Source organism: Panthera leo, chromosome E2 (genome assembly GCF_018350215.1).
Source record: "Panthera leo isolate Ple1 chromosome E2, P.leo_Ple1_pat1.1, whole genome shotgun sequence".
NCBI lineage: Eukaryota > Metazoa > Chordata > Mammalia > Carnivora > Felidae > Panthera > Panthera leo.
In genome coordinates, this window is record NC_056693.1 from 18,132,574 (window position 1) to 18,144,349 (window position 11,776).

The following is an 11,776-nucleotide window of genomic DNA, read 5'->3' on the forward strand; positions in this document are numbered from 1 at the left end:
TGACCCTTTCTCGATCTTCCAGCCACCACTGAGCCCCAGTCACCCTGGCCTTTTCTTTTGTGCAAGTTTGGCTTGTTCAAGCCTTGCACCTGCTTTGAACCCTTTGCTTGGAAGGTTCCCCGTCCATTGCTCCCTCCCTGTTTCCCCTGCCAATTCTTGGTATGCATGATTCCTTCTTTCCATTCTGGTTGCAACTCAAATCTCTCTCTCTCTCTCTCTTTTTTTTTTAAATTTAACTTAATTTTATTTTATTTTGAGAGAGAGAGCAGCATGCATGCTAGTGTGCGAGTGGGGTAGAGGCAGAGGGAGAGAGAGAGAGAGGGAGAAAGAGAATGAATCTTAAGCAGGCTCCATACCTAGCATGGAGCTTGATGTGGGGCTCGATCTCACAAACCGTGAGTCATGACCTGAACCAAAATCAAGAGTCAGACACTTAACCAGCCGAGCCACTCAGGTGTCCCTCAGATGTCACTTTCAAGAGGCCTTTCCAAGCCACTCATTCAAAAGTAGCCACCTAGTCCCCTGACTCTGTCTCAGTGTCTTCACAGATCTTAGCACTGCCCCCAAGTGTCTGTTTATTGGTTTTCCTGTCTGCTCTCCCACTGGAATATGAGCCGCATGAGGTCAGGGATCTCATCCTCGTTCACTGCTGTGTTTTTAGCACCTGGAACAGGGCCCAACACATAGTAGGCCTCGGTAAACGCTTGTGGATCAACAAATGCCTACACCCACGGAAAGCCGAATGATGTAATGTCTGCTGTGGCACTTTAGAGACTCTAGACTACTGTACCTGCATATCGGCTTTTTCAAACATCTAGATTTGAAAGTAGTGTATTTACTTTCCTAACACCGTCTCCTTGAGGCTGATCGTCGTTCGGCCTGCCAGATGCCAGGGGACCGTGGCTGGAGAGAAGGAGCCCGAGACTATACCAGGGCTTGGGTAAGCTGCTGGTGGACGGCTCACCGTGGCCCCCGGCCCCCCCCACCGGACCTCCCGTCTCCTATCTCCGCAGACCTTCAAATTTTTGCCAAGTGGGTTACTGGGCAGGCACCGCGGCGGACTTAGAGATCTTTGGCCCAATTTCCTGGTTGAATGTGCAATTTGTAGATGAGAAATGTCCTCATTTCCTGTGACTAGAGAAAAATAATGAAAAAAAAAATGGGGCAGAAGTACTTAACCACAGGAGGTAGGGAAAGCTGATAAAAAGGAGAACTGACAACAACCTGGAGCCAAGGGGCAGGCGAATTGAAGGCAGTTGTGGCATCTTGGCTGTGTTTTCCTTCAGACCCTCCCAGCCGCACTCCCCTGCTCCCTTGGACCACGGTGATCACCACAAAATCCTACAGCTCTGGCTCTGGTCAGATGAGAATTTCTGAGGAAGGGGCACAACGGCGTCTTTTCCAGAAAGAGGAAGTGAAATAGTTGATGCCAGGTTCCCTTTTCCTGCTGGTAGGGCCCCCTGGTCAGGCTGAGCCAGCTCCCTCCACCCTGGTTTCCTGGTAGCAGCTCTAGGCTGCTGTCTGTGTTATTCATTAACCGGGCACTAATATTTCTGTTTACCCATCTGTCATCCTGCAGGGGACTCGGGAGTCTCACAATCTAACCAGCCACCCGGATCCTCTTGGATCGGGCCCAGCCAGCCACATTCAGCTAGTGTTTATTATTGAGAAGTCCCTGTGCCAGAGCCCTGTACTATATGTAGCCAGGGAGAGAGATTGTTTTCTCAAATAGGACGTGATCTGTCTGCCAGTTGAGCATATGTGCCGGGAGGTATATCCAGTGATGTGCTTGCAAGAACTGCTCATTAACATCACTTGCCAGACCCGCGTTCGGCATCTCCATGTTGGTAGAAATCGGCCCAACAAAAGTTGGCAAGTGCTACAAATTAGGGCTTCACCGTCCTCCACCCCACTCTTACCCACTCCACTCCCAACAAATCCCCCAACCTAGTTGTTTTAAACATTTTCTAGCACACATGAGGTGCACGCATTTGTCAAGTAGATGCGTGATAACTTATGGGGGCCTCCTCCTGGCTATCTGGTCCTTGGACAGTTCTAATGGTAGAAGGCACAGCCCCCACTTTCAGGGAGCTACCAGTCGGGTGAAAACCCCGCATGCTCGCTGTAGTATGTTATGGTTCTTAGATCTGTCCTGTGCGTTATCTCCTTGTTCCTAACAACCATCTCCCTTCAGTGGTAGGCACAGATATCAGAGTGACTGTCTTAAAATGGAAATCAGACCATTCTGCTTTTTTGCTTAGAACCTTTGAATGGTCTCCAAAGCTCTTAGAATAAATTCAGACTATTTGTGGCCTAAAAGATTGGCGTGGTCTGGTCCCTGCTGACCTCCTCGGCTTCATCTTGTATGGCTCTCTCCCCAGGTCGCTGTATGCCAGCCCAGTGGTTCTCAAAAAGTGGTCACTGACCACCAGCGTCAGTATCACCTGGGACTGTTCGAGGTAGATTCTTGGGTCCCATCCCAGACCTACTGATTTCTGCAACTGTGGGGAGGGAAGACAGTAATCTGTGCTTTAGCAAACTCTCCATGCCTACATTTGCAGAGCATTGCTCTAGCCCCACACTGGCCCTCTTTCAGCCTTTGAGAAGCTAAGGTTTTCTCCCTCCTCTCTCCCTTTGCATCAGCAGTTCCTATTTCTAGAATGTTCTTCCCATGGGCCTTTGTATGGCAACTCCTCATCATTCAGTTCTCAGCTGAAAATCACTGACTCAGGAGAATCTTCGAAACTCCCTTAACCTCTCATTGTACTTTCCCCCACGTTTCTATTTTAGTCCAGTTGTAAAAACCAGTTGCACATTTTGAAATTTCCTGGCTTACTTGTTTACTTATTGACTGTTTTTCCCCACTGGAATGGAAACCCCAAGAGGTCAGGTACCTTGTCTCTTATACACTCTGCATCTCCAGCCCTTGGAAAAGTATCTGGCTTCTAGTAGGTAACCCATACATATTTGTTGGACAAATGAGCTATTAATTTCCCAGGGAAGAAATGTGCTATATATCATATGACTTCATGCAGATCAAAGACGTGTTAGTGAGCAGCAAAAGGTTCACCCTGAAAATCTCAGACCAGAGATTTTCTTGCGCTTCTGTGATTGGCAAGAGCAGCCATGTGTCTGAAACCCTGGGAATCTCTGAGCAGGAAAGGGTTTGACACTTAACTGGTTCAGCTCTAACCAGGTGTGTCCGTTTCCTCAATGTTCCAGGATATATATTTTCTGTTTTCCACTTCAGTATTTCTGGAACTGGCGGGTGACTACCTTGGTGAGTTAGCTCAGTTCCATTAAAAACATTTTTTTTAAGTGTTTATTTTTGAGAGAGAGAGAGAGAGCACAAGCACATGAATGAGGAAGGAGCAGAGAGAGAGGAAGACACAGAATCCAAAGCAGGCTCCAGGCTCTGAGCTGTCAGCACAGAGCCTGACGTGGGGCTTGAACTTAATGAACTGTGAGATCATAACCTGAGCCGATGCTTAACCAACTGAGCCACCCAGGCACCCCTAGCTCAGTTCCATTTTAAACAGCCCTGACTGTTTGAGATGCAGCTCCCTGCTTCTTCTGCCTCTGATCCTTGTTCTTCGCCCGTGAGCTACACAGAATGTGTCTTCCATGAGCTGGACCTCACCTTGGTTCAGCCACATATCCAACATTCTCTTACTTGCTTCTCTTGAGTCAACGAAAAAGCAGGTGCTTTGGAGAAAGGCAGACCTGGATTTAAACTCTCTTTCACTTGTTGACCTTCGAAAATTCCCTCCATCATCTTAGGCTACTTCTCTGGAATAGTGGCTGGCATTTGTTCAATCATCACCGTCATAGGGTTTCAACTCTCCAAAACATTTTGGTTAATTCTTCTGGGCTTGATTCCCTGAGTTAGTGTCTTTTTTTTTTTTTTTTTTTTTTTTTTTTTTTTTTAAGATTTTATTTTTAAGTAATCTCTATACCCAACACGGGCTCAAACTCACGACCCCGAGATCAAGAGTCTCATGCTCTACTGACTGAGCCAGCCAGGCACTCCTGAGTTAATGTCCTAAAAAAATAATGTGTAGCTCAGGTGCTGAACATGCTACTGATTAAGACCTCAGTGAAATGGGATTAGTCTTGGCTTGTTTAGACTCTATTTCTTTTAATGCCACCCCAAATCAAATAAGCGTTTTTGGAAGGTGTAATACATCCCAGATGTACAGTCAGCAGAAAAATCCCAGATTTTTTTTTCTCACACATTACTGTTAAACCATCCTATATGGTTACCTATCTAATACACGATTTCCATCATTTCTAATTTTTTCTTACCTTATTTCTTTTAAGTTGGGGCATATTGGCGTTTCGTTTCGTTTGGTCTCTTAGAGCTAAGTGATACTGTAAAATTTCCCAGCAACTTTATATGCACGGTCTCACTGGAATTTCAGAATAACCCTGGGAGGCATACATCATCCTCATGATTATGGTTTGGAAAGGGAGGCTAGAGGTCAGGACTTGCCCAAGGACAGCTTAGTAAGTACAAGCGACCGTGAAGCTGGGGCTTTTACAGCAGTCCAGTGGTGTTTGAGGAAGGAAAACAGAAATGGAGCTCAGTTGGGTGGGAATTAGAAGGGAAGTCTTTCTGGAGAAAGTGAATTTTGAGTGGGGTTTTATAACAGTGGGAAAAGTAAGCAATCAGAACATGAGGGAGTATGGAGTTGTGGCGAGAGGGACTTACAAATAGGAAGGGTCTCTCTGAAGAATATTTTCTTGGACAGATTGGGCCCCTGAGTGAGGCCAGGGATTCCTTTCCCGAGCTGCCTAGAGTAATCACTGGGGGGCTTTTAAAGGCTCATCCGCTGCCCCACCCTCAAAGAGTCAGGAGATTGGCATGGGGTGGGGGACTGGGGGGGCGTGTACTATTTTTGTACCTCTTCGTACAGTTCTGATGTAGAGCCTCTGTTGCCGACCGCCAGGCTGGGGCTGGGATCAGTTAACCAGAGACAGTGGGCCAGGGCTCCTTCTTGGGGAGAGATGAGTTAGGAAGGTGGGATTGGGCAGGGAGAGAGGATACTAAGTAGGTAATGGAATGATAGGATAGGAGTTGCTGGAGGAGAACTCGTGACAGTAGGAAAACTCTGCAGGCTTCTAAGCCCGAGGGTTACGTGTTTTAGGCCCCTGAGATGCAGCTGATAACATGAAGTCAGGATTCACCCCACATCCTCTTTCTAGGTCCCGTCTCCATTCACCAAATCTAAAATGGGATCCCACCAGCCCCGACAGTCACTCTACTCATTACATCCTGACCTTCAGCCATTTCTGTGGTTTCCCATGCATCCCCTTCCCCCCGTGCTGCTGACTGTGCTGCTTCATCGCATTTTCGCCCACCCCAGCCTTGCAGAAAAGTACAAAAACTGTGGACACTCGCTGCAGAGTTTTACCGTCTTTATTTTCAGTCTGCCAGGCCAGGTTGTGTACTCCTGGGCTCACCGGTGTTGACCTCTGACTGATGGGTGCCAGGCTGCGTCCTGACCCGTGTGAGGTGCCACGGAGGGGGAAGACAAGACCCAGACCTCCGGCAGGTTTGACGCAGGGAGACAAGATACACACACGAAGGCGACTGGAGCATACTTACAAAGCAGCAGGTGGAAGCGATAGATACAGTGCAAACCTAGATCATCAGAGGCCTGAGTCTCCAGTCCTCCCTCTTAATCCCCGCCCCCCCTTGGCTTATAACCTTCCTGAGTCTTCTTTGACCTCATTTGGTATTCTCATCCACCTCTTTCCCGTTGGCTTCTTTCCAGCATCCACAGCTAGACCGGCGTCTAGGTGTTGTTCAAAGCTTTATAGCAAGATTGCTTTAAGGACTCCGCTTGAGCCCGGTCATCCCCAGCTGCCGGCTACGTCACAGGGACTGGATTTGTATTAGCTACGTTGCTTCCGAAACCCTGGTCTGATGGTGCTTCTGTGCCTAACCATTTCTTCTTTTTGTCACAGAGCTGTGCTCCTTTGGGCTGGAAACTTCAGTCAGGAGGGGACACCAAGCTGCTGAGAGAGGTTTTCGAAGCCCCAGTAGTGGATCGGGGCTGAGGATTCCTGACCCGTGCTCCCACTCTCCCAGCCTGCTCAATTCTTAGGTAACCCAGAGTGCCTCCAAAGGTCCAGGACCCCCCTAGTCTGTAGTGAAGTCGGAACTCGGTGCTCCCTCGGCTTGACTCACACCCCTGTCCCCACTCGCCCCCTCCGCTGTCTCTCTGCCTTTGCGTCCCAACAGGGAGGAGCCCTGATGTCGCAGTATCTGCAGCCCTTTTCCAAAGGCTCTGCGCACAGCCGATGAAGAGAAGTAGAAGAGCAGGGGGTCCAGACTGGCATTGAGGGAACTGAACACCACGGCTTCGACCCGCCACGGGGGGCTTTTCTTCGTGTAATACCCCACCAGGTGGGATATGTTGTAAGGCCCGAAGCACACCAGGAAATTAAGGAGGGTCACAACAGCCAGCCCCACAGCTCTGCGCCGCCTCTGGGCCCCCACGTGGGGCTGGGTGAGCATGATCCACACAAAGCGCCAGTAGCAGAAGATGGTGATCACCATGGGGACGAAGAAGAGGAAGAGGCATAGCTCCAGCCGCACCGGAAGCACCACGCTCAGCTGCGTTTCGGTGAAGTTCTCATAGCAAGTGATTCCATTCGTGTTTGCGGTCTGCTGGGTTGAGTTCAAGTACTGACCAATGATCACGATGGTGCAGTGACCAAAGGACATGACCCAGGCGACCACGGCAGCAATCACTCCGTACACAGGCTTGCGGGACAGCTTGTACTGCACGGGGAAAGCCACTCCCAGGTAGCGCTCGATGCTGATGCCCGCCAGGAGCCACGTGCTGCAGTAGATGCTGCTGTAGAAGCCGAAACCCGTGAGGGCGCAGAGCAGCTCGGGCAGATACCAGCGGAAGTTATAGGCGGCCTCAACCATCTTGAAGGGCAGCAGCAGCAGCAGCAGGAGGTCCGCCAGCGTCAGGCTGAGCAGGAGGATGTGGACGGGCGCAGGGTGAGGCTGGCGGACCCGCCCCACGAAGGCCCGCAGGGCCAGGAGGTTGGCGGGGAGACCGGTGAGGAAGATGACAACGTAGGCCGTGAGGATGATGGAGCTGCGCCAGTTGGTCATGGTTGCTCTGGAAGAGGACGGAAAAAGGCAGGGTCAGGAGGTGCCACTCACGGCCCACGGACCCTCGCCTGGTTCAGGCCGCGGACATCCTCCCTGCCACACTCTGCTTCCCAGGCCAGACCTTTCTGTTGCCACCACTGCTTTGCTTACACCACCTGCCAGAACAGCCCAGAGCAATTATTGACTTTGCCTGGGGCGGGATATTAAGCAGGAGTTATTACGTTCGCCATCATGTGTCTCTGGGGGGGGGACCAACCCTTGGCTTTCTCCTCTCCTCACAGATACAGGAAGTTACTGTTATCGGTTCGTAACTTTCCTTGGGTCCCTTAGTCAGAGGCCTGCGGAGGGAAAGGCATCTCACAAAGGCATCTCCCGGGGAGAGAGCTGTGAGCCGTCTGTCAGGAGCACCCATGCCAGGAAAACAAACCCAGGCCTTGAGACCCAGTGCCGGCTTGCCACAGGACCCTGCCACACGCCCAGGAAGCAGGTGCCCGGCCCCCAGCCCATCTCCCTACCTCATTTTCCTCTCCTTTTGCAGAACACAGATTCTCCTCCACCTTTTCCTCTCCTGACCTATACCAGACTCTGGGACTGCACTGGAAAAAGGAAGCTAGTGGTAGGTAGGGAGGGACAGAGGGGAGGAAGGGTGAGCCAGTACTGTCTTTTGGGGCTTGCCCCTTAAAAGACTCTAGAGAACATTCAGGAAAGCCCACAGGTAGCACCTGGCTTCAGAGCCCGGTGTTTTGACTATAAACAGAAGAACTCTTAACGGGGTCAACTCAGTTTCCATTTGGCTTGTAACCCTCGCTGCCCATATGCAGCCCGGCCCCTCCATCCTCCCTCTCTGGGCTTGATGTCCCGGCCTGTTTCCTTGATCCCACCTACACTGGCTCCTGTCTCCAGTTCCTCACAGACTTGCGTCAGCCCCCCAGCATCTCCCCCTCCAATCCAGATCCTGGCATTACTGCCCATAGCACAAGCACTGGGTTAGCTGCTTGCCTTGTCTGCAGTCCAGATAGGTGGCTTCTTGGGATTAGTCCTGAAGGAAAGTCTGAAAGCTTCTGGGAAAGAGGAACAGGGCTTTAGCCACTGCTACTGCCCATTTCACACAGGAAAAAAAATTGTAAGGAACCTGCTGGTAGAAAGCTTTTATACTAGCGCGAGTCATGTGACTGGAGAGGGGAAGGTCAGTAATTGAGCACTGTCTCCTCTCAAACCTGAAGGATGGGCACCCGCCGCCAGCATCTTCGTTCCCCGCCCCCCAGAGACCCTCACTCTGCCTGCCAGACCCAGATTCTCTGTCCCTAGGTCCTGAATTCTTTTTTCAATCCCAGACATTTTTCCCATTTCTCAAGTCAGATGATCTTCTCTTTTCTAGGCAATTTCTTCTGTGATTCTTCTCATCTTCAGAAAAGAAGTTTCCTACGTTCTTTCATTCTTCAATTTTTTTTTTCCCCTGTATGGTCTCCTGTCCTCTGCCCACAACAGGTCTCTTTTGCCCTCTTGATTGAGACAGATTGGTTTCGCCTAGCCTGCGTCTTATTCTGGTGGAAATAGTGTGGGATTTAGAGTCATGCAGATGTGGGCTCAAACCCAAGTCCCTCCACTGTGACCTTGGGGCAGGTAAATTTCTTTTTTTTTTTTTTAATAATTAATTTGTTTTTTAATTTACATCCGAGTTAGTTAGCATATAGTGCAACAATGATTTCAGGAGTAGATTCCTTAGCACCCCTTACCCATTTAGCCCATCCCCCCTCCCTCAACCCCTCCAGCAACGCTGTTTGTTCTCTGTATTTAAGAGTCTCTTATGTTTTGTCTCCCTCCCTGTTTTTATATTATTTTTGCTTCCCTTCCCTGATGTTCGTCTGTTTTGTATCTTAAAGTCCTCCTATGAGTGAAGTCATACGACATTTGTCTTTCTGACTAATTTCGCTTAGCATAATACCCTCTAGTTCCATCCACGTAGTTGCAAATACAAGATTTCATTCTTTTGGATTGCCGAGTAATACTCCATTGTGTGTATATGTATACACACACACACACACACACACACACACACACCCCACATCTTCTTTATCCATTCATGCATCGATGGACAGTTGGGCTCTTTCCATACTTTGGCTATTGTTGATAGTGCTGCTATAAACATCAGGGTGCCGGTGGGGCAGATAAATTTCTGAACTTTAACTTCCTTTTCAGTCAAGTGTGGATGGGAATACTTCCATCTCAGGATTTCTGTGAGGCGTGGATGAGCTAGCATATATAAAGCATAGGGGCCAGTGCTTAGCACTTAGTGGGTACCCATGAGTGGAAGCCTGCTGGCAGCGTCCGAGCGACTGAGGCCACCGCCATGCCGTCTGACTTGGGGGAGTGTCAGGGGTTCAGGAGGCCTGATGTCCCTTTTACAGGGAAGCTGTGCCCAGGCTCGGTGTCTTTCCCCCCACGTGTTCCCTCTCCCTGTGGGCTGCACCTGACCTCTGCGCCACCCTTGTCCTTTCCTCATCCCCTACCCCCCTGTCTGTGTAGCCCCTCTAGAAGCTCTTCAAAGCCCTGTCCAGATACACACACGGAGGAAACCAAGCCAGAACTTATTTTCCTCTTGAGGTAGGGAAGGGGCCTCTGTTTTGCCATCTGTGCTTGCCCCCAAATTTATTTGTATCATTTTGCTTTTATGATTTTCTATAAATATTCATGAGGATCTGGATTTAATGGCACAGCAGAGACTTCCTGAACACAGATGTTGAGTAGGACTGCCGCTTTACCTCGGCCCGTCCGTCCCCTGCCTGTGCCTGTTCTCATGTCACTGCACCCTGTCACCTGTGTTGGCGAGGCCCCACTGAACCCCCTCCTCCATGTCTGGGGTAGTTATGAAGGTAACAAAATAAAGGAAACTTGGGGCTCATGACTCACAACACCCACCTATGTCACATGAAAAGGAAATGCAACCTCTGAGGCCTAATTCAAGGACTGTGCTTTCACAAAAACCATGTCTTTCACAATCCCTCCCAAGTTCAGCTTTCTTTCATCATTATTACAACCCAGCTTGTCAGAATAGGAAGTTGGGCCCGTTATCTAAAATTTATGTATAATCACTTTCTCTACTTCCTTATTCCTCAATCAGCACCCTCCTCCATCCCCTCGAATCTGGGTTATACCTCTGTTGTTCCATAGGACCTGCTCATCCTGCGATTGGCAGTGACCTCCATGCAACTAAATTCAGTGGACATTTTCTTCCTATTTTATTAGCCTTCCACACAGTTTCCGTAGCCTTCTTGAAACATTCTCTTTCCGTGAGTTCTCATATATTATGCTCTTCTGGTTTCCCTGACTTTGCTCAGGTCACTTCTTAGTTTCCTTCACCGGCCCACCATTCCCTGATCGTCCTCTAAATGTTCGAGTCCCTTAAGACTTGGCTTCAGGCGCTCTCTCGTCCTGGTCCTGTGTAGCTCTTCGGCCTGTTGCATGCATTTCTGTGGTGTCGGTTACCATCTTCACAAAAGCCAGTTTTGAATCTCTATCTCTATCCAGGGCTTCTGTGAGCCTTCACATCCACGTGTCCAAACGCCTGAGAGACACTGTCATTCAAATGTCTCCCAGGCATCTCAAATTGAGTGTGTCCAGAGCTGGCCTTCCCCAACAAGTTAGGCCTTCTTCCAGCATTCTCCCTGTTGGGGCATGGGATCTCTTCCCATTCCATCCCCTGAGCCGTAATCTTGGAGTCCGTCTCAACACCGTCTTCTTCCTTATCCCCTGAATGCAGTCCCACACTTCTCAGAGCCCATTGAAGGCGTCCGTCTCTCTCCGTCTCCATCGTCCCATGTCAGCGTAAGCCGGAGTCTATTACCAGGAGGTTGGCAGGGGCCATGACCAGCTCCTTCCCAGCCACTCACATCCTGACAGTCAGTTCTCCTTACTGTAGTTAGTGGGATATTTTAAAAATATCAAGCCACTTATATCACCCTCTTGTTTAAAATCCTTTCTGAGGTTTCTTATTGCCTTGAGGATAAACATCAAAACTCTTTAAAAAAATTTCTTTAATGTTTATTTGTTTTTGAGAGAGAGAAAGAGACAAAGCACAAGCAGGGGAGGGCAGAGAGAGAGAGAGAGGGAGACACAGAATCCTAAGCAGCCTCCAGGCTCTGAGCTGTCAGCACAGAGCCTGACCCGGGGCTCAAACTCACAAACCGCAAGATCATGACCTAAGCTGAAGTCTGGCACTCAACCAGCTGAGCCACGTAGGCACCCCAACGTCAAAACTCTTAACAAGGCCTATAAGGCCTGCTCGGCACGGCCCTTGCCAACTTCCAGCCTAAACTCATACGTCTCTTCTCTCTCCTTGCTGTCTCTGCAAGACCATCTCTTGCTTCCATAAACGTGCCACCTTCCCTCTGCCGGGGGCTCATGACCCAGCCTTTGCCTGCAGCGCTCTATTTCTTATGACCCAGTCCTCCTCCCCAGTCAGTCCCCAGCCTTCTTTCAGATGCCCGCTTCCTTCTTAAGAAAGCCCTCCCTGACCTCCTGGGTGCAGTTAGATTCTCTTAGTACATGTTCTCGGAGCACTGTTGCTGAATAGTATTCTGTTTCATGGATATTTCATATTTTATTTATCCATTCGCCTGTTGCTAGACATTTGGGTATTTT

At 49.6% G+C, this 11,776-nt stretch overlaps 1 protein-coding gene across 1 annotated transcript; it reads right to left on the bottom strand.

The window, feature by feature from the left end:
- Window positions 1-6,145: 6,145 nt before the first annotated feature.
- FFAR2 (free fatty acid receptor 2) lies at window positions 6,146-8,225 on the bottom strand. Its single transcript, XM_042919124.1, has 2 exons — window positions 8,135-8,225; window positions 6,146-7,142 (listed from the first exon to the last, which is right to left on the bottom strand). Exon 2 carries the CDS (start codon window positions 7,133-7,135, stop codon window positions 6,146-6,148), a length of 990 nt encoding a protein of 329 aa, XP_042775058.1. The 5' UTR covers window positions 7,136-7,142; window positions 8,135-8,225.
- Window positions 8,226-11,776: the final 3,551 nt, after the last annotated feature.

Bases quoted from the DNA above. Each gene is read 5' to 3' on its own strand.
- FFAR2 (XM_042919124.1), bottom strand. From the start codon at position 7,135: ATGACCAACTGGCGCAGCTCCATCATCCTCACGGCCTACGTTGTCATC.